The sequence below is a fragment of the Dreissena polymorpha genome, chromosome 5, assembly GCF_020536995.1.
Source record: "Dreissena polymorpha isolate Duluth1 chromosome 5, UMN_Dpol_1.0, whole genome shotgun sequence".
In the NCBI taxonomy this organism is placed as follows: Eukaryota; Metazoa; Mollusca; class Bivalvia; order Myida; family Dreissenidae; genus Dreissena; species Dreissena polymorpha.
In genome coordinates, this window is record NC_068359.1 from 109,592,577 (window position 1) to 109,616,949 (window position 24,373).

The 24,373-nt window shown below is 35.7% G+C and overlaps 2 protein-coding genes across 2 annotated transcripts; one reads left to right on the forward strand and one right to left on the reverse strand.

Annotated features, from left to right (window-relative positions):
- The first annotated feature begins 10,497 nt into the window (after positions 1–10,497).
- Positions 10,498–12,942, forward strand: LOC127831936 (P2X purinoceptor 7-like). Its single transcript, XM_052357022.1, has 3 exons — positions 10,498–10,666; positions 10,998–11,234; positions 12,598–12,942. The coding sequence occupies exons 1-3, from the start codon at positions 10,562–10,564 to the stop codon at positions 12,859–12,861; spliced, it is 606 nt and encodes a 201-aa protein (XP_052212982.1). The 5' UTR covers positions 10,498–10,561; the 3' UTR covers positions 12,862–12,942.
- Positions 12,943–15,833: 2,891 nt separating this feature from the next.
- Positions 15,834–23,034, reverse strand: LOC127831541 (uncharacterized). The gene is made up of 9 exons (XM_052356523.1): positions 22,765–23,034; positions 21,415–21,447; positions 21,097–21,204; positions 19,740–20,022; positions 18,681–18,802; positions 17,453–17,567; positions 17,196–17,272; positions 16,200–16,307; positions 15,834–16,070 (listed from the first exon to the last, which is right to left on the reverse strand). The coding sequence occupies exons 4-9, from the start codon at positions 19,942–19,944 to the stop codon at positions 15,834–15,836; spliced, it is 864 nt and encodes a 287-aa protein (XP_052212483.1). The 5' UTR covers positions 19,945–20,022; positions 21,097–21,204; positions 21,415–21,447; positions 22,765–23,034.
- Between the last annotated feature and the right edge of the window lie 1,339 nt (positions 23,035–24,373).

Sequence of the window (24,373 nt, forward strand, 5' to 3'; positions counted from 1 at the left end):
ATGATTTTGAATTAAATTAATGGCGCAAAGATTTTTCTTTTTAGCGGCCAAATGCAGATATCTGCGCTCGGCCGCTGTAAGGGTATGTAATATTTGCAATCTACATAGGAGTCAATAGCAGATACCAAGCACCAATGCTTATGAGAAACAAAAGCAAAATATTGGCAATCGCTGAAATCTCGAATATGACTTAATCATTTTATTAAATGAAAACCGGTAACTATTTAAACGGTTATTATATTGCAACAACTTAGCGGTGTTTATCCAAAAGACCATTGTTATAATTACAGGGACGTCAATAGGCCAAACTATTCAGGAAATATGATTTGAGTCGTCAAGGATAGATTTTGAGATCAATGTGCGTCCGATGAGATATTTAAAGGGAGTTTGAGGCGTAGGGACAGATTCGTTCGAGTACGCGATCATTTGAGAACAAATTATTGTTGAAGCTTATCGGAATTCCGGAAATTTGGCGATCGGTACCGATTTTTTCTGGTTCTTTTTTATTGATTCTTGATAAGTTAGCGGCCGGCACGGACATGATATTAACTGACGAAAACCTCTTCGCTACTTTCCGAAAATCTTCGACATGTTGCAATATCCGTAATATTCCGCATTGTACTCACCAGAAATTGCAACTAGAAAGACTACAATAAATCAGTTAGCTACGGCTCGGGCGGGGATTTACCTTTTATCCCTGTAAGGGACCTAATGCCCAGACTACCGGCTATTTTTTCCGGAATTCGAACTTGATACACTTGATATCCCTGAATTAAATATTTTTATCCGCAACTTTTGATCTCTAGAGTGCTGACTGTTAGTATTGTATTTGACTGGAATGACTGTCGATTATGTGTTTTTAAGATTAAAACAAGCTTACGAAGAACTTTGTGTTTGCTTTTTGTACGCTTTCTTTTTAAAAATGTATTGTCCGCCACGGACGCAACAATTGACCAAATGTACCAGATTGTGGTCTCTTTAAAGTGCTATGTTTTTACTGCCGTGATATCTTTAACAAACTACACATTATTGATCGTGGACGTTTTGTACTCTTATTGAATTTGTTTCCCCAAAATATGCTCTTCTATTAGTAGATGTTTAGGTGACGATGTTCTAATTATAGATCTTACACGGCCAAGAAACACTAGATAGGTCTTTGCAAAGAGAGCTGTTGGATATCGTGAATGCGTTCAATGTGGCCTGTTTATTTCAGAAAGCTATGTGCAATGTTTTATGGGGATTTCTATCAAATTGCCAATTGCAAAATTTGATTTAATTCATTCGGACCTACAAGCGGGAAACTTCTTCATTAAAGTTCAATGGGCTTTTAAGAAGTTCGTTGAAAGGCCAAATTTGACGTTAAACAGCAACGCCGAAAAAATTGCTACTCAGTCTTATTTATCACTTTTTTTGTAAGATTTACCAGTAGACGTTCTTCAGTGAAATTAAGCAAACACACAGTGCCGACAAATATGGAAGGGTATTTAGGTAAAAATTACATCCTTCTTTGTGACTGTGTCATGATTCTTGATGGTACTTTCAATTAATATGTAGACACCTTTCATGCTTGATGACACTTACATCTTGCCTGATGTCCAATGTCTATTTACATTCTGCTTAATGGTATCATGCATGTGTACAGATGCAACATTCTTGTTCGTTAATTGCATGCTGCATATGTGTATGTTGGTTTGTGCAGAGAGACTTGTGCAATAGGCGCAGTGCATAATGAAATCAAATATTAATGCGTTTAATAAATTAACGCGATGGTAAGATGTGAGTTTCACCCAAGCACAAAGCAACATACTATCATGCATGATACAATGATGTCAATTGACAGTCATTCCGAAATGCTACGGAGGACTACGGAAATTTACGGCGTATAACGGAAATTTTATGTTATAGGAGAAGTTGCGCACCTTTGTAAGATATTTGCTACTGAACCGAAATTAACCGCGTGTTTGTAGACTTAACTTTTTTTTGGTTAATGACTAACCATATTTTTTGTACAGTAATTTACCTTCAATAACCAAAGAAAGTCTATGGATATATTTCAATATATGCTACTAATGCATGTATGCAGAGCTCCAGATAAGACGCTTAAAGTCGTAAAAAAATTGAATTAAATTTAGTAAAAAAGTAGACTTAAATTCTGTGCGTACGGTTACACATTGGAAAAATAAAATAAGAATTCAAAATGTGTGATCATGCGTAAAACTCAATATCAATGCATATAATGTAAACATTTTATCAATGAGTTCCCACTCGTCTAGGCCCTCATTACAATTATGAAATCAACAGCACTTTAACGTTATTATGAATAACAGACCATCTTTACAACAGTCGAAAAGCCGAACGTTTTCCATTATCTGGTCCTTTTATCGCAAAAAGTCTGCTGTAAACCGGCAATTGTCATTAGCTCTTCTTAGACTATAAACCTAAATGCGGATGTGCCAAAAATTATATTTACATGAAAAAAAAGAATTAATAATAGACTTTAAGGCTGGATTATTATAGAGTGTAAACCAAGATTTTGCTGAAAAAGTTATCTGGAACTTTGCATGTATGTTTAGAGGAAATCGATTACATAATTTCAAATTTACTAGAGTACTTTTATATTGCACCACATAAATGCTTTAAAACTATAATATTGAAGTGCACATATAAACTTTATTATAGATGGGTAGGTATTTCGTGTCAATCTCTTTCACATATGAAAGAGCTGTTGGTCATGCTGCTTTAAGTACATATAGATGCATGACACAATTTAGATTAAGCAAAATAAAACACTAGGTATTTGCCAAGAGTCAAATATATACGAGCAGTAAGAGCGTAATCGTGCACAGCGATACTTACTCTTGTAGAATTGAAACTCTTATTGCTTTCTTTCGAAATAATTTCATGTGTCCGATCTAATATGCAATATGCCCGGTGTTTTTTTTGCGGATTAATGTTCCGTTTTAGATCCATAATTAACGAATGCCTCAATATTTTCAAAAATTAACACCGGAATAATGTTCACCGACATTTTTTCATACAGATTGGATATAAATATTATAGAGCTTAACAAAAAATACATTAAGCCCTGTTCTCCCGGCACACGTGCTGGACACACAGGTGGTTAGCGTGTGGCTATGATAATAATTAGTGAAAACATCTTTTTGAATGATAAATAATCATATTAAAACGAAAAATCAAATTTTCTATAAAAAAAAATCACTACCGTTTTATATATAACAAGGTATCCAACTCGAAATCATCCGAAAACGGGGTGCATCGTTTTGAGCAGCCATTACTAAATTAATTTTGCAGCGATTTTCATGACCCGGTCTTATTCAACGCAGAAATGAATTTCCTTTTAGGAAATGTATATATATTGTTATATTTCTACACATGCTGGGTCAAATTTTAAGAAATAAAGCTATACATAATTCGCTTGACCCAGTTGTTATCGATCAGACCGTATTTATGAATGAAATCTCCAGTTGTAAGGACACAACTCCGCATTGGAGCAATGAAATCACCCTTGTGTTTAAAATGTCAGTTGGTTGAAATGTATGTAAACAAAGGTTTGAAAATGCGCTGGACAGTTAGTTTTGATGCATAATTCTACGGCAAGCACGGTAAGAATGTTTTTTTTTTCATACGTTTTATTGAATTATGGTATCGAGGTTCGTGAACTTTGCAGGGAAAATGCCCATTTCCCCGTGAAGATTTCAGTCATGAATACTGTCTGATCGATCACAGCTGGGTCACGCGAGTTGTGTATCGTGTTATTTTTTAAAAGTTGACCCAGTATTTGTAAAAATATTGCAAGACATATACATTTCCAGAAAGGAAATTTATTTCTGCGTTGAATAAGACCAAGATCGTGAAAATCGCTGCAAAATTGATGAAGTAATGGCTGTTTAAAACGATGCATCCCGTTTTCGGATGATTTCGAGTTGGATACCTTGTTGAATATATATTTAACTTATTTTTTTTAAGAAAAGTTGATTTTTCGTTATAATATGATTACTTATCATTCCAAAATATGTTTTCACTAACTAGTATTATAGCCACACGCTAACCACCTGTAGCTGGACACTTTTAAAAAACACTATACAAATTCAAGTACTTATGCATTTAATTGATTGTAAACAATGACGGTTGAAATCCGTGCGTGGGAATTTTTCTGGTAACCAAGAGCGACGTCAACGTTCATGACAAACCTGTTTATATGACATTTATTTATTGATTTTTTCCAACTTGATTGAAAATTATGTTTTATGATATTTTAATACATGTAGATGAAGTAGTTGTTTTCTCAACGAGGAGTACAATAGTTGTACAGTACTAGACACGAGTACTTGTAACTTTCAGGTTTCTCTGTATACCACAGACATTATATAGTCATAAAATGATAAATATGTGTTTATAGAAATTGTAATTATAGCATGGTAAACAGACTAGAGAAATCTGAAAGTTTCACGCACAGGTCTGTGGCAATGGGGGTTTGGGCTACTTTATAAATATGAGGTCGATATGCAATGCACATCGGTAGATTACGTCTACTGTAATTATTTGGACTAGGGAAGGGCCACAATTCCAACACATCAGCCCCGTTATGTTCTGAATAAAATGCATGTATAATTTCTTGAGTGCCAATTGCATCTTACAAATATCAAAAACATTCACGGCAGTCAATTCATTGTGTAAACTTACTGGTCTTCATGGCAATAATGAACGTATTTAGTTTAATGGAGATTATATAACGAAGGGAACTAATTCAGCTTATTCAGTTTACTAGTCAAAATGATTCGGATGTTTTCGCTTTTTTTTCCGAAAAGTAATTTATTCAACATACGGAAAATAAATGCGCGCCACCTGATGTCATAATTTAGTAACTTGCATTCTGCTTACTGCCTGTTGCTAACTGCCGTTGTTAATGACGCTTAGTGGCAAAACCGATTATGACTGGTTTCAGGAATAATGAACACACAAACATTGGATAGTCACCAAGCATGTTGAAACAATCATCAAGTATAACCGATAGAGAACAAGCATGTTGGAACTGTCATGAAGCATGTTAGAATAAACATCACGCACAATGTAAATATTATTCATGAATGATGTAATGTTGCAGCAATCATCAAGTATAAACGAATAGACAACAAGCATGTTGGAATTGTCATAAAGCAAATTAGAATAAGCATCGGTCATAATGTAAATATTCACCACGAATGATGTAACTTTTACCTAAATATCCTTCCATAGACATGTGTTGTTACTAAAATAGACATAGAGATTTGAGCATTGGGAGTGACCTAATCATACTGTGCTTTAGCAGTATTACGGAATACCGTTAGTGCCATCGTGGTTACACATTACAATCCAGAGGGCGAGAACGCGAGAACGCGATAGTACGATGGCGACAATGTGACAATACGATGATGACAGGGTGACAATACGATGGCGACAATGCGATAGTACGATGGCGACAATGCGAGAACGCGATAATACGATGACGACAATCAGACAGTGCGATGACGACAGTGCGACAATACGATGGCGACAGTGAGATAGTACGATGGCGACAATACTACAGTTCTATAGTGCGATAATACGATGACGACAGTGCGAAAATACGATGACGACAGTGCGACAATACGATGGCGATAGCCGACAGTGCGATAGTACGATGGTGCCAATGCGATAACGCGATAGTATGATGGCGGCAATTCGAAAATGAGATGGCGACAGTGCGACAATACGATGGCGACAATGCGATAGAACGATGGCGACATTGCGATGATACCACGGCGACAGTACGATATGACTATCGCATTGTCGCCCCCGTACTATCGCACTGCCGCCATTGTATTGTCGCACTGTCGCATTGTCGTCATCGTACTAGCGCGTTTTCGCAATCGTACGAACGCATTGTCGCCATCGTATTGTCGCACTGTCGTCATCGTACTTTCGCGTTCTCGCATTCTCGCCCTCTGGATTTTAATGAGTAACCACGGTGGCCCTAACGGTATTTTGTACAGTAAAGTGCGTAAAATCTGGTTTGGAATAACAATTTTTATGCCGAAAACCCGACTTTGTTTTATAAGTAGTAGTCTAAATATACAATGAGTTTTCCGAGCATTAAATAAACATATTAAAATAAAATTCATGTTCGTATCAGTTGAAGTTCTTGTTAATAGTAGAAGCAAAAAACACAATAAAACGCTGATTGGGCTTACTAATTTGAGGCAAGAAAAAACACATCGCGCTATTATATATAACATATAACGCGCATCCGCAAAGTTCGAGCGCCCGTCTCGGTGCCGTCGTTTCCGGTGAAAGTTTCGCACAGGAGCTACCGAGTTAGGATATGAGACCACGAATCATGGCTTGACTTTATATATCAGTCAGCGTAGTACCTGACCAGACTGCGCGGTTGGACAAGCTAGGATGGACCAACTTCGGCCGCATATGACATAAGACCCATTTTCGCATGACGCGGGTCATCTGACCTTTATAATGTGTATATAGCTTTGAATGGAATTTGCACATAGTTTTTGGCATGGACTTATTGTTATGTTAATGTGTTGCACGCTTTCAAAAGCAGAGGGCATATATAAGATCAATTATACTACGGAGTTCATTTTCTGTTGCAAAATGAAATGCAATAAAGATTGTTACTCAGCGGTGTGTACAGTATGACAGCGTTGTCTGTCTGCGATGCATTTATACTGGTTCTAAGCTGGCATACTCACCAATTGGACTCAACCATCTGCTCGAACAAGAAATGATAAGTTCTACTAGCATAAACCTTTAATTGTAACTCATTTTAAAAATATTCATGTTATTTATATTATTCAATTTATTATTCAAAATTATAATTATTATTTCCTTTATTGTTGTTTTTCGCATTAAGAAACTTATTCGGCTTACGAAACTGAAAAATCCCATTGGAAAAAAATCCCATGGGAGAAAAAATCCCATGGGATTTAAAAATCCCATGGGATTTAAAAATCCCATGGGATTTTTTGTTTTTTTTTAAACACGACTAAACGCATTAAAATATCGTAGTTGTTCATCATTTCATAAAATATGATGTTTCTGAAAGTTTCATGAATAAATCTCTCAAAATAAGAAAAAAATCCCATGGGATTTTTTTCTCCCATTTTAAAATGGGATTTTTTTATTACTAAATATTTTTATATATAATTGGCATAAAACCAATATACAGTCCTTAAATAACGTTAAAATACTTGCAAACGCAAATAAAACACGTTTTTTAAAATGTTCAAAATCCCATGGGATTTTTCTCCCATTTGCAAATTATGGGAGAAAAAAAATCCCATGGGAGAAAAAATCCCATGGGAAAATCGAAAATCCCATGGGAAAATGCAAAAATCCCATGGGAACCCCAACTTTGCTTATAAATTTCATAGTGAAGAAAACGCGTTTTTTGAGTGAAAATAACCAATTATTAATCAACGATAAGACTTTTATCGCATACTATGTCTCAAAGTAGCAAATCTTTAAGAAAAAGGGTACTTAAGTTTGCGAAATTTCGGTTTCGCAAAGTTTTTCCGGTGGCCGTTGATAATCAGTTCATGTTGGTTCAGCATCTTTAACTATAATATTATTTCTATACTATATTTATTATTTAAATGACTGAGGTAAAGTTTTGTTTTGATTACTTTAACAAGAGAAAAGTAAAATAGACAGGTAATATTCCCACTGATCCGTATTAAAAAGCAAACAAACTCAGAGCCTATAACGAAGATAAAAACATAAGTCAACATCAAGATAAAACAAACCTCTGTAAGTGAATAGAATTTTGCCATCAAAGATGTCATAAACGTTAAATATTAAGGCCTTTAAGTGAAATTTTATTTGCATATATCCATGATATTTTTTATTAGAAAGGGGCGTAGCTGTGTTAGCAGAGGAAAGCTCTTAAGCACGTGCGTAGCATGATAGGTAGCTATACTTGAAATGAAAGACACAGTATGTTATGTATCGATATTATATTTAAACATTATTGTATATTATTTAAATTACATGCTAAGTTTTACCCGATAGATTAGTATTAATTTCTGAAAGACATCGTGGGAGCATACTCCATTTATTTAATGTTTATTTTACAATATTTAACGTTATTGTATATTATTGTATATTATGATTTTTTTAATGTACATTATTGTATATGATATATTATTTGCCAAATATATCTGTTAATTTACACGCAATTAATTAGTAATAATTTCTGAAAGACATCATGGGAGCATACTTCTTACATGGACATATATACACATTGTTTAATCGGATGGTACACGCATGTGATAGAAAAAAAATAAAAATAAACAAGATGCACAGTTTCTACAAATTATTTACGGTTTGATGGTACCGTGGATCTTTGACCATCAGGGTTTTCAACACAGTCGGAGTACAGTTTTTTTTAGCCAAGGCTTTTCCAACCAGTTTTTGAACTCTGAGTGTTTAATTTGCGTTGCATTTTGATTTCCTTTAAACAACGCAAATATTTTTCCTTCGAACGACCACGACTTTTCAACGTTGTCAGGCTGCTTTAGTCGCACGGATGCCAACACCTCTGCATTTAATTTCGTAAGGTCTTCATTTACATAAATTCCAGACCCTTTGAATAATTTTGCCTTTTGTAGAATATCAATTTTTGTCTTTCTCCTCACGAACCTTACAATTACAGGCCGATTTGAGTTGGGTCTGAACTTTCCGAGCCTGTGCGCTATTTCTATGTCATAAGGCTGAATTGGGATTTTCAGATGCGAATTTACTAGCTCGACGATTTTTTGTGTCACAAACACCGAGGATTGGCCGTCCTGGTCCTGTGGAACACCGGCTATTCTGATGTTATTCCGCCGGCTATACTGTTCAGTGCTGTTTGCGAATTCTTCGTGGTTAAAGACGGTCGAGTTGATATTTCTCACAACAATTTGGCGTTCTCAACTGACCAGAATTGATCAGTATTCGTCTGATACATTCTAAAGCTTAACTCTTCCATACTGATTTTTGCAAAAACTGTACCAAAAATGCCAAAAGCATCAAAAATACGAAACCTTATCATGTACATAGCGGAATCCTCAAGACTATTATTAACCTGTGACGTATTAACGCTTTGGTTCACGTGAGCGCCAATATCACGTGATTTCCACTTCCGCGCTTTTCAAAACAAAGAAGATACACAACACACGAATTATGTCTACGAATAGCCCTAGCAAAGTGCGTGAGAATAAAAATGTTTTAGTCTTAATGGATAAACGAGGATCATTGAGTATTTAATATCATGTTCGCAAAAAGTGATAATGCAAGCTGATCGCATAAAATTAAAAATCTCATATCAGAGCGAATTCAAGAAGGTCGATTTGTAGTTCTGGCTACCATAACTTTAAATGTCGCTTTTTATGATTTTTGACTGGCGCGACAGGTATGTCAATACTAAATAAACTGTATGCTGAAGTTTCTTTAGCTAGTCGATTTGTAGTTTTTAACATGCTTGATGAAAGTTTATTTAACTTTGCCGAGTCCTGTCCGTTTGCTTGTTCCATTGTTTACGGGTAATTACATGATTACTCATCATAACATGATTATTTATCATTCAAAGCACAACTTTATTAACCCATTTATGCCTAACGAATAGAAAAAAGGCCTTGGCATACAGCGTAGACCCAGATGAGACGCCGCATCATGAGGCGTCTCATCTAGGTCTACGCTGTTTGCTTTAATGAATTTCTGTACGAAATATTATAAATATAAAAATAAATATACTAGACATCCCTAATTTTGAAAACATATTAATCCAATTAAGAAGGATGAGAGAGTCCACCAGGCATAAATGGGTTGAATTTACCATTTACAATCAATAATTCACTTAGGGGTCGAGATATTGCAAAAGTAGCACCGGATACTTACATTTTCCTGTATATTGATGTGTGTATCCTGCATATCCTAAATATATTATCCCAGAATTATTTGACAAGTCTTATTATTTGGACTACTAGCCCAGTCTACATGCTAACCACTAGTCCGACAGCCCGTGGCTAGTGGAATTTAGTTCCAGCTAGTAAAAAATATTAATTTATATAGTCAGACTTGTGGATTTTTCTATCTGTTTCTATTAATGCATAATTATATGGACTAGTGGTTTAAAATGCTAATTATGATGACTGCTAACTCAAATAACATTGAATTGTCTTGTTGTGATTTTCAAGTAAAATATTTCAGTTTATTAATCTGGTTGATTTTTGGTGGAATAGTTATTTTGCTTTGTTTGGACCCAGATCAATGGCTGATAAAAGTGCTTTATCTTTGATTTCAGTTATATATTAAACTTAACAAATTGAATATACATGTATTTACATGTCAATTTTTTTTACAGAGCTCAATATCATCGAATCGGAGTGAAGGCTCAGGGTCTACTAGTACAGAATCATATGATTTTGTTCCTCCTTCACGTGGTCGGGGAAAAGGACGAGTACGAGGAGCCGATAGGCAGCTTGAACCCCGTCCAGGACCAAGTAAAGAATCTGGTCGAGGGAGATCCATGGGAAAGCGGGGAAAAACAAAGGCAAAGATGGCTTTCACTTTGTCAGCAAACGATGTTACCAGGTTGCAGCTGACACACCAACAAAAGAAGGAGCAATGTGATGTAAGTTATTTAATTTTCGTAATTTTTACTTTTGAGATTACACATTTTTTGAGGACTATGATGTACAAAATCCTAGAAACATTCAATTGCTTAAAGCTACTTTTTAGCGGAAACTTTCAAGGTCCTGTTCTCAGCTTAGCCAGGATTGTTTTCTTTCATCATAAAAAATCAATATTTTTTTTATAAAGTATATTAAAAACCACAAATTAAACATTTTCACAAATAGTGGTATTAGCATTATTATAAAGTTGACCTGTTTAACTGGTACTGTATGTATAAGTACAAGAGCTTTACTTTGGTGTCCAATCTATGTAAGTTTTCTTTACTTAAGGCCTTGGTTGACCGATTCACTGTTAAAGAAGCGAAGGATCTCCTTAAGGAGATTTCAAAGAAGATGCCATTCCTCGTCCTTGACGTTGCGGACAAACTGCAGGCTGGTCCACATTATACACCGCCCCGGGGCGACTTTCCGGACTGGTGTATCTGCACACGGTGCAGGCCTATGGAGACAGTGCAGCAGCATGTGTGCTGTGGTATGCGCCCAGAAATTTGCCATAGCATAAATGCTGTAAGTTATTTGTACAGAAACATTTGTATATCCCGGTATGGTGGCATATAGCAGTTGAACTGTCCGTCAGTCAGTCAGCATGTCCGCCTGCAGAAAACATTAACTTTGGCAATAAATTTTGCAATAATTAAGATAGCAACATGATATGTGGCATGTAAATCTCATGGAGCTGCACATTTTTAGTGGTGAAAGGTCAAGGTCATCCTTCAAGGTCAAATATATGGCTTCAAAGCGGCGTAGTTGGGGGATTGTGATTCTGACAAACACATCTCTTGTTCGTATATAACTTTGAATATATAACTTATAACTTAGTTAGTAACCATTTGTTCTACTTGTGTGTTTTATTAGATTTTTTTACTTGATAACCCTGATGTTTGCATTTCTTAGCTCGACTATAATATATGAAATATATATTGTGGTTGACATATTGCTTTTATATTTTGCATACTTCTTTACCAATCTATTAACAAGAACAGACAACTGTATCAAACATTTTGTTAGATTTATGGTCCTTTTTTACTTAGAATTTGCACATTATTGATAGATCTATGTTAAAATTTGCATATCACCTCAAATATTTTCTATGTCCCTTGAAATATTGCTTTTATATTTTGCATACTTCTCTACCAACATGACCACAATCTATAAACAAGAGCAGACAACTGTATCAAGCATTTTGTATGGATTAAGGCCCTTTTTTTCACTTAGAAAATTGAACATTTGGTTAAGTTTTGTGTTTAGGGTCACTTTATTCCTAAAGTGTCAAAGCTATTGCTTTCATTCTTTAAAAACTTTATTACTATCCTGATGGTACTTTACTTCGCAAGTTGAATTGACCTTGACCTTTAAAGGACCATGACTCTCAAGGTCAAATTAATAAATTTTGATTAAATTGCCATAACTTCTTTATTTATTATCATATTTGATTCATACGTTGACAAAACAACACTTACCTGACATAACACATTGGACTCCACCCAAACCATCCCCCAAAATATTTTTTTAAGGCATGGAAAAAAACACCATTTATTTTATTTTTGAAGGACTTTCCAACCATCGCTATTGCTATGAAACTTGAAATAAAATGTATTAGTTTGTTTTATGTCTCTACAAATGTTCAATAGATTGTGGAAAATATACCTGAACTAAGAATTGTTTAGAGTACAACTTCTTTAAACAATAATGGATCAATATGTTTCAGTTATGGTCCTCTTCCACTTAGACTATGACTATATTACCTTGACCTTATTGAATATGAGCAATTTCCCCATTATGGGCTACATTATACTGTTAAGAACTCGAATAGTCGAGCGCGCTGTCCTCTGATGACAGTTTTTGTTTAAACATGTTATTAACGTTTTAGGAGATGTTTCTAATGATCCTAGATGCTGGTGTCCTGCGCACTCAGATGCTGTACAGGAACGATGTTTTTGCTAGGCATGCAGCATCAGAAAAGGATGTAAACAAGTCATATCGACATGCTGGCTATCGACAGTACATCCTAATTCACCATGGCCGGCTAGGATTGGGCGTGAGGCGACCAGTGCCTTCCTGCTGCACCTGGGCCATACGAGACACCTTCCCTGATCCTGATGGATTCTATGTTCCATATGAACCTTCTTGGTGAAAGACCAGTTCATTGCATTTATATAATGTGTTTATTCGTTGCTATTTTGTATAATAAATACACTGCCTATGCGTTGTCAAATATGTCAGTAGTTTTTGCTTAAATAGGTTATTATAATGATTTTAATAAATCATTAAGTTAAAATGTTAACAAAGTAACAGAGATGGCTGAAATGCATGCTGTGATTTGTTTAAATAGTGAAGATGGATAAAAGTGTCTCGAGCAGTTTTGCTTGCATTGAATAACTTTGAGCAACATGTATTGTATATCCACCAGCATGAAACAGATTAGTGATTATAAAATCACTAAAATGTTGTTTTTTTCAAATTTCAAGTACTTCAGCACATTTTATGTACCTAAAATGGATTGAATTAACCAAAGTTCAGGAAGCTGTGAGTCTTGGCAAGTTGCAAATGAGTATTTAAAACTAACTAGTTATCCTCTGAATCCAAAGCACTATAATGAATTAAAAATATAGGATGTAGGCTTAATTGACAAAACTCATCAGATTTGATATTTATTATATCATAATATATATATTGCTTGAAAATAGCAATAACAATGGCAACCAGAAATGAAATTGTAGAATTATTTTAGGAAACAATATTCTCTTTTTATATTTGAAAACAAAAGGTAATTTGCAGCATTGTTATTTTAAGGATGTATTACATAATTTCATAATAATTAACCGTTGTTACCTCAGTTTCTACCATATTTAAATCTTGACTAGACACAAATGTGTATGAGGCATACAATTAAAATACAAGACAAAAATATGCACATTTTCTATCCATGAGAACAATTTACAAAGTTTGAAAAATACATCAATGGGTATGGGATTTATAGTGCAGATATGACTGTCTAAAATTTGACCGTTTGTGACTTAACCATAAATGATAAACTTGACCTTTAGCTGGCTTAAATTCCAAATATGTTATGCACATTGCCTTGCTGATGTGAACATTGAGCCTAGTGGGAAGAAAATCATTTAATGAGAATGGACATAACATGAAATACTGGCCTTTGACCCTCAAGGGACCTTGACATTGAGCCAATAAAAAGGTGGCATTAATTATACACATACCTTGTTGAGGTGAACATTGAACAAAGTTTGATGAAAATCCTTTTAGGGGTATAGGATTTATTTAGCGAACACATTGGCGATGAATGGACTGGACAGTTAGTCCAGTAAAGCTCCAACCAATCCCAGCTTTATGTGGTGGCAATATAACCACCACCATTCCAAGTGTAAATTTGCAAATCATGCAACTGTTGTTTATTACATAATACTTGTCAAGAATAATAAGAAGACATAGAAGAAAATGTTATGTTTGAAAAAAAAACAAGATCTGTTTGTGAAACACCGTCCCCCATATATTTGACCTTGAAGGATGACCTTGACCTTTCATCACTCACAATGTGTAGCTCTGTGATATACACATGCATGCCGAATATCAAGATGCTATCTTCAATATTGCAAAAGTTTTGGCCAATTTTTAAGTTTGACGCACACTAATAAACAAACCAACCGACAGGGCAAAAACAATATGTCCCCCAGTACAGAGTGGGGGACATAAACAGCTACACCTTTGCTTCAGGAGTGAAGAAGAGTGCCAAACTGTCACAAGATAGGCGCGTTTGGAGGTTTTGGACAACTCTATAACTTAACCATGACCCATATTTGAACTTGACCTACATATCATCTAGACACAACTTCTGACCAAATTTGGTGAAGATCGGATGAAAACTACTTCAATTAGAGAGCGTACACCATGCTAATTGCTTGAAATGCACTAAGTGACCCCGTGACCTTTGTTTTTACCCGGCATAACTCATATCCAAAGTTGACCTAGAAATTGTTTAGATAAAACTTCTGACCAAGTTTGGTGAAGATCGGATGAAAACTACTTGAATTAGAGAGCGGACACTGCTGTGGACGCAGCCCACCGCCGCCAAGGTGAAACTATAATACGTCCCGTTTTATTTTTAACGGGCATTTAAAAAATCCTTTGACATTGAGCAGCCAGCACAAGGGTGGCATAATTTCTCCACAGCACTATTGAGATGAACATTTGATCAAAGTTTGATGAAAACAAGAGCACCGCATAACGGGTGCCACGCTCGGCTGCGAAAGCTTGACATATTTTTTATAGATTTTTTTAGAGGTCACAGTGACCTTGACCTTTGACCTAGTGAACCAAAATTGGGTGTGGCGTGTAGAACTCATCAAGGTGCATGTACATATGACGTTTCAAAGTTGAAGGTGGCAGCACTATGATGTTAGAGGCAAAGTTAAAGTTTTATATTAGAGGTCAAAGTGACCTTGACCTAGTGACCCAAAAATGGTTGTGGCGTGTAGAACGCATCAAGGTTCATGTACATATGAAGTTTTAAAGGTGAAAACACTTTAATTTTAGAGCCAATGTAAAGGTTTTAGTACGACGGGGTGCGACGAGGAGGCTTTGACAATACCTCCGAAAACAGCCGAGCTAATAATACTGTTTTAATTCTTCAAAGTATTACGTTCATTGCCTGTGAATCTTTTTGACAAATATAAAACAAACGCATCAATAAATTCCAACACAATAGAATGTACAACTTAAATAACAAATTAAATCAAATGCTTACGTGTATGCCTGTCTTATGGATGCATACATTAACAAGTGGTTGTGGAATGACTCAAGCTCTGATGTTGCCCTTAAAAGCAAATACACATATTGATTAACTTTCACTGTAAATGTATCTAAAAATATTCTAAAATGTCTGCCACAAGACTGTATTTAAGTGTACAAAACAACTTTTGAGGCTGGTTGGTTTTCTTATCAACTGAAAGCAGTAAAAACAAAAAGCAGAATGATGTTTGTATGTACTTTGATATATGCGAAACAAATAACACTATATATGTATTTATTTCAAATCACCAATCAATTACTCTTACTCAATTGCTTTATTTCCTGATAGTAAAATCCTATTCAGCACTCTTTTAATAACGAAGCAGATACATACTGGCATGTGGTGTAGTGGTGAAGATTTCCAAGGAATCTTGTGTCACGTACAACTTTCTCCAGGGCCACTATCTCATGTCCTGTTGGATCCAGCCATTGCTTATTTCCCCTGTCTTGATCCTCATCATGATCTTCATGGTCACATTCACCGAGTATCCATCTGTGGACATTGGCAGTATGGTTGAGGACTGCTACCATCTTCATCTAAAAAAAAGATCATATTGCAAACAATCGAGAAAAAACATGTACAAAAACTTATCAGGCTGTTAGACTTTCAAAGTATATTAAGTTCGTATTTGTGCCAATGTAGTCATTAACTTGAGCTATTCTTACACTTAGTTTCAGAGCATCCCCTTCGCATGTTTCTGCTGCATGGTAGAAATGGTTGACAACAGGCTCTACCCATGGTCTTAGCGACTCATTCCCTCTCTCTTGAGCAACCTTCAGCAAAGCAAGTTTTTGATAAGAACAATAAAGTGCAAACACAAAAATTACACATATCATGCTGCTATCATTGAAACAGATCTATTACTGTTACATTTTGTATGAAGCTGCTAATACTTATGGTCGAAATATAACATATATCAATTATATAAAAAATCAAACTTTGAACTATTATCTGTCTATATTCTTCACATGTGATCGACAACCTAGGTGAATAATTTCTTTCAATATCCAAATAAACAATGGCTGTTTGTAAAACATGCATGCCCCCCATATGGGCTGTCAGTTGTAGTGGCAGCCCTTGTGTGAATACATTTTTTGTCACTGTGACCTTGACCTTTGACCTAGTGACCTGAAAATCAATAGGATTCATCTGCCAGTCATGATCAATGTACCTATGAAGTTTCATGATCCTAGGCCTAATTATTCTTGAGTTATCATCAGGAAACCATTTTACTGTTTCGAGTCACTGTGACTTGACCTTTGACCTAGTGACCTGAAAATTATTAGGGGTCATCTGCCAGTCGTGATCAGTGTACCTATGAAGTTTCATGATCCTGGGCGTAAGCATTCTTGAGTTATCATCCGGAAACCATTTTACTATTTCGAGTCACTTTGACCTTTGACCTAGTGACCTGAAAATCAATAGGGGTCATCTGCCAGTCATGATCAATGTTCCTATGAAGTGTCATGATCCTAGGCGTAAGCATTCTGGAGTAATCATCCGGAAACCATTTGGTGGACGGACGGACCGACCGACAGACCGACATGTGCAAACAATATACCCCCTCTTCTTCAAAGGGGGACATAATCATTGAAATTCAGAAATAAAGAATAAGAAAATAGAAATGTATCTGAAACAAATTAAATATGCTGAAGCCTTACTGCAAATAGCTTTTTTCCGAGATTCTTCGCACCATTCCACATGCCCCAACTATGTTTAATCTTGCCATGTTCTTTCTCTGCAAAAGACTATAAATTATGCAAACAGTTGTAAACAGCCAATTCATTTCAGCAAGTAAATTCCACATTACAGCTTTTGTGGCAAAATTAACAACAAACAACAAAAGTGTTCCTTTCAATCAAAGAACTAAAAAAACATTTTAAGTAAGAAATACTATTGGAAGAAGAGAAAAACTTACTCATGAGTGACGAGATTTGAGAATGGGCATCAGTTACGACCTCCACCACTTGCACCCCCTCCTTCAACAACCCCGAAAACGCTTTCTTGAAGGCAAATGTTTCCATCACTGTAGACTATAAGTAAAAAAAAACAAAACTTGGAAGTTGATGACATCAATTGGTTGTCCAAAATAATGATTTCTAATGAATAATGACAAGTAAAAATATCTTGCTATTTGTAACTGACCACTGTATCCTTAACATTTCAATACATGTTTCAGTTATTTTACTCGAGACAATTATTAATAACTAGATGCCCAATGCCAACATTGAGCCTGATGACTGTGAATAGGTTATGAAAAGAAGTGAAATTTGGACAAAGTGTGTTGTTGCTCTTTTGGCATAGTCATTTATCTGGAGCTTTCGGATTATGACAGTGAACACGGTGAGACAGTGTATCGCTCACAAGACATTCCATCTGTGTCATTGTTGTCTGAAGTGTGCTATCATGTCCTGTATTTATATAAAAATCTCGCATGATGATATTTACCAAAATAAATTGACGAAAAATATATCTTAGTTATAGCAAATGTGTAAATATGCACAACCCATCAGAAACCTTACATGATTTTTGCATGATTGCCAGAATTTACTGATTTAACTATCATATTTCTACCCCGCTACTTATCCATCCATTTATTACACAGATATGGACGGGACAAGCCTATTAAAACACAATCTTGAACTATGACCTTGAAAGGCTTAGTGTGACCTTTACCTTTTAGAAAGATAACTGTGCTTTACATTTGTGCCAAGTTATATCAAACTCAACCAAGGTATGGCAAAGTTACGAGTTGGACAACAAAATATTACCTAATTTTGACCTTTCACAGCGACACAATTTTTGCGCATAACAGGCTGTCTCATTATTGTGAACATTTATGGTAAGTTATTTGAAATTCCGCCTATTAATGACAGAGTTACGCCCTGACAAGCATAATCCGGACGGACGCCTAGCGGGACGGACGGACGCACCTACACTGAACCGCCATTGTGACAACTATTTCGAGCTCACCGCAAGCGGTCTCGACAAAAAATTGATTACCCTTAACTATTTTAATAATATCACTGCCAGCATGCTCATCAATTTGATGTCAGATCAGGTAGGGTTTTGTACATGCTACATTAGTTTTCTTTAAAAATGTAGTTAACTTGTGTATAAACAAAAGGCACACATGATTGAAATACCTTAAGCTGGCATTCCCTTTTGTCAACCACCTCCATGGCAAGGATCCCTTTTGGCTGCTGGTTCATGCAGGTGTATGTGCAGAACTTAGCACAATGGCCAGGGCTGCCCATGCGTCCATCACCTTTAATTACACATGTACACAATGTAAACTATGCAATTCATATTGATCACTAGGTTAAGGCATCTATCAGTTTTTAGTATGAGCTTACGCTCACTCTAATGTTACACAGCAAATTTTGCAAATAAGTATGTGCTTAACTGCTTAACTACGCTATGGAAAGACAACCACTGCCTGTTTCAGTAAAATTGTCAGACGACAAATTTATGCTAGAAGCGTCTGGTGGGAAAGATAACCACCACATCTGCCTGTTCACTGCAGTGGGTGTATATGACTAGTAGTGTTTAACAGCTTGTAAGACAACATTGGCCAGTCTAGTGTTTATCATTGAAATCTGTACATATTGGCTGTTTTCAAGGAAAATGGGGCTTAATGGATGTCAAATAAGATTAGCCTGTGCACACTGATTAGCCTGTGCAAACTGATTAGTCTGTGCACACTGATTAGCCTGTGCACACTGATTAGCCTGTGCACACTGATTAGCCTGTGCATACTGATTAGCCTGTGCGCTTTGATTAGCCTGAGCAATGCACACAAGCTGATCAAGGACGACATTTCTGATTGTATAATGTTTTTCATTTAAAGAGTCTCTGGTACTGGGATGACAATAAATGCATATGCATTAAGCCCTGTTTAATCTAAAATGAAGCTTAAATTATATTTTTTATTAATGATTAAAAAACAACAACATCTGGACCTGTGCTTTAAGACACACTCTTCATAAATGTTGAAGGGTTGTGTTCATTTAAAACTTGCAATATAAAAAGCTATTACATAATTTTTAAAACTGAGTTGCATCTTAACTTATACAACAGCGAACACCTACAGTGCCTTCAGCGCTTTGATCATTTAAAGTGTTCATATAACTCGGCATTATTGTTTTTCTAAACATTATTTAACACAAATTAAAAACACAGTGACATGAAACAAAGTAACACACCTGAAATGACTACATTTGTTGCTCTGGTCTCTTCAATGGCTGAGGCTTGAATATTACTCCAGTACTGCTCAACTGTAGGAGCGACAAAATGTCCCTGGATCTTTTGGAAGGTTGTTCTATGACGGAGACCAAGATTTATGAACTTGGCCAGCAGTGCAACTTTTTGATAGTTGTTGCCAGACAAAATTGTTGATGCCATGAGCATAAAATTGCCCAGAAAAGAGCCGTAACGCAATGCTGGCTGGCTTGCCCAAGACTTCACCGTCTTCGCACAATCACAAATCTGAAGAAAAACAAACCACCATTTATTATTATTATTATAATTTATTTTTGTAAGAAGAAAGAGTATAATAAGGTTATTATATTAATACACTACAGCTACTTCCACCACAACCACCACCATTCCTGCCTATACTCCTCTACTAAATAGATAACTACAAGCACTACCATCACTACTACGACTACAACAACTACTACCACGACTACATTTACTACTACTATTATTACTGCAACAACAATAACTACTACTCCTACTATTACTTTCACAAATACGACTACAATTACTAGTAATACAACAAGAAAAAAACACTACAACATCAACAACAACATCAACAACAGCAACTACTACTACTACAACCACCACCACCACCATCACCACTACCACCTCCACTACCACCACCACTACTACTACTACTACTGCTACTTCTACTGCTACAACCAATACTACTACTAATTCTGCTATTACTACTACCATAACCACTACCACTACTACTACTCCTACTACTACTACTACAACCACCACCACCACCACCACCACTTCCAGTACTACTACTACTGCTACCACTACTGCTACTACTACTGCTACAACCAATACTACTAGTACTACTGTTACTACTACTAACATTACCACTACCACTACTACTACTACTACTACTACTACTACTACTACTACTACTACTACTACTACTACTACTGATTCCCTGTTATGTCAAGTAAAGGGTTTATAATATACTAAGGTAAAATTAACAAAACATGACATGTGATTATATACACAAAAAGATACTCATGAGGTTTACAATATTCATCCCAAAGTAGTTATAGGAAAGTGTATGCGTATCTAGTTGCAGATGCACCCTTTATGCAGATTTGACCAATAACTCTTTTTGTTCTACTACTTATGATTATTTCTTCCCATCTAAAAGAAAACATGTGATGTTTATTATGAAAAAGAACCATATTACATCAACTAGTGCTCAGTCAAAAAAGGAAGCACAATTATTCAATGCTACTTTTAAAAGAGAAAATTCTATCTATACTTTCAGCTAAGTTGCAACAAACTATGTTATATAATGCTTACATATGTGCAAAGGAACTGTCAAGGTCTTCCTCAAATTGTAAAGTTGCGTCCTTACTATCACGGATGGCACCTGCATCTGGACTGGACGGGGGATCTGGATTATTCACTCTGGCAAAATTGCAGAAAAGAACTTAAAGCACTTATTTCTATACATGTCCAAATATTTCAATTTACATGATAATATGATTAAACTATGATTTCTGTTTTGGTTTTGGGTACAGCCTGAAGCATATGATTTCTGTTTTGTTTTGGGTAAAGCCTGAAGCATATGAACAAGGCAAATGTTTATATATTTATATTTTTTGAATTATCGTATACCTTATGAAAGCTCTTTCCCCACTTCTGTTCGGACTGAAAAAGAATGTATTTCAACATGAACAGTAAAGAAGAATTGTAACATTTATGCCATTTAGCTGGTACAGTAAGCTGAGTAATTGGTAGACAGCCTATAAATCTGGAGTGCAAGGGTGTTCTGGTTTAATTCTACTGGAAGGAAACTTTCTCTATGATGTGTAACGCTTGAGGCATTATGCACTAGGTGCCACACACACACACACATATTCATACAAGAAACTTACTGCTGCCCTACTTAGATCATTATTCAGAGGTAGTGCCTACTAGTGGGCAAATGGCAATATAAATAGTTTAAAGACCAATCACCACTTGTGTGTGGTGCTGGGTAGAGGGTCATACCCAAAACCCCTGGAATAATAAAACGAAGCTCTTACCAACTGAGCTATGTGTTGATAAGACAAGTTTGTAATTCCATAATTCATATTTTTTATCAAATCTCACCTATCATGGTCCATGTCTAAAGCAGCATGTTCACTTGATAAAATTCATGTTAGCAGTGTGCAAAATTCAGATTTTAAAGTAATAGCCCAAATTTTTATACACATATATAAAAAGAAAAATTTCTTACAAGCCCGACAATATAAATTGTTTAATTCCCACTAGCTCGAATGGATTTTCACTAGCCAAAACCCTACGGGCTTGTGCAAATTTTGCAGGCTGTGTAAGAGAACTCTGCAAAATGCTATTAAAATTCAACATCTATCACTTTTATAATCATACCTGCCACTTGCTTGTGCAACATCTGACAATTCACTTGACCAGTGTGGTTATTCCACAAGCTTACCGTGATATAATAGATACACATAAGGATAATGTATAACTTATAAAAAGAACAAAAAATAAGTTGAAAACCCTTATAAGTGTTATGATTGTTTCATTTATGTGAAGAGCAGAGTTTACATAAGTATTAAGATGCATGACCAGTATTAAAAGGTATAAAAGACTGCGTACGGGCATTTATTAACACAATTATGTGGCAATGTTTTAATTTCAACTTTAAAACAGTGCAAATGTAATCTACACATATATTTGTGACAAAGTTTGTTTACATGCTGATTTTGTGAAACTAAATGTTAAGAAAACAATTTGATAACTTGATACATTTATCTGGCTCCATAGCTAAATGAGTGATCAATAAATTCGGACATGATACTGTCCGAATTTAAGTACTGCACCAGTTATGTTCGATGTAACAACAATCGGAAACCAAGTTGCTTGCTTATTATCAAATTATCGAATTCATAAAGAAGTAAAATTTGATAAACAAAACTACGTAAAAATTTTAATAGTTTATAGACCTAGATCTATACGTACTTTTCTTTGGCCGAGACGGTTGTTTTTGCATGTGATGCGATGAGCATTTTCACCAACTCCGAGTCTGTGCATTTATTTTCATTCTTCAGGCGAGTCCATGCCTCGAGCGAATTTCCCAGATCGATAGTTCTGGCCTTCTTTTTGTCGTACGATGCTTTTCTTTGTCGTTTACGAGCTGATTGCGTTAATGTTGGAGGCCTACCTAGACGCGGTTTCTCCATTGCAAATGGCTTGTATACAATGATGCAATGGTCACGTGGTTTTACATGTGACCCGCGCGTCTTTTAAATTTAGATCATTTCTGTGCGTGCACAGAAATTGAAAAGCCGTATCTTTGTACTGAATTTGGGCATTTCTTGACCGATTTTGACCAAATTTTTTGCACATCTGACATAAATAACATCACATTTCGACTAATAATCACTTTTTTGCGACACAACAAAATTGGGAAAATATACCAACATCAACTCGGCCGCCTTTAAGCTGCTCCACGGTTTCTTTACTAATGTCTTTTATAAAAATTGAGTCATCTTTGGTAAGGACGTTTGATAGTTTGCTACTAATTTCTTCAAGACGTTTTTCTATTGTTAATTCACTTGAATCGCGATTTTTGTTTTTCGTATTGGTGACGAAAGTTGACATGGTTTTTTGTTTTTTTGGGTCCGGTTTTGATTTTCCTTTAGCACTTTTGGTTTTGTTACTACTTTTGGCAGAGAGCTCGCTTTTCTCAAAAACTGATGTCTCCAGCAAGCTTGTATTCGTAGATGCTTCACTTGCTGTAGACGATAATGACCGCTTGCCTTTATTCATTTGCACTGAGTTGAGCGCCTTTTTAGGCGTGAAAATTGGGGTTTACAATTAACGGTAAATATTGCAACCTATATCGAGCTGCTTGCATTATTAAATTATTCAATTATGCTTCTTCAAGCGTGACGATCGATCTGTCATGTAGAGCGTGACCGATGAACGGTACTCGCAAGCCGCTCAAACCCGCTAAAAACCGGTCACAATAGCGCCATTTAGGAAAAAATACCCCACCCAATGTATTTCACATAGACAGATAACAGTTTATCAAAGTACTACTTTGCTTTCATTTATTTTCACACGTTTTTATATATACATTTTTTTTGAAGGTCTGTCCTTATTCACATAATAAAACTTTTTATTCTTCAAACAACACTGATTGCACACGTTAAAAAAAATAAATAAAGTCTACATTTTATGTCTGTACTGTTTACACCGGAAAATGCTTATTGTGTAGATAGAAAAAAACTAGACTAGAAATCATGATAATACAACTTAACCCCGGTAGTGTTATTAAGGATATAGAGTTGATGAAAATTTTGAACCGGCCGATAATGTGCGTCTATCTGTTTAATATTGTATTACAATCAAAAAGAGAATACCTGTTTATATGTCGCTTCGTCGTTATGGTGTTTAATAAGCGTTACGTTTTATACTTTGCAGCGTCATCTAAAAACATCAATTCAATAATAAAACGCCCTTTACAAATCAAGAAATGTTGTTAAAATTCATTTGCGCTCATTAACTTTGTAGTAACATCCATCATTTGCTCATTTGTATCAGTGCGTTTAAGTCGCTCGTTATA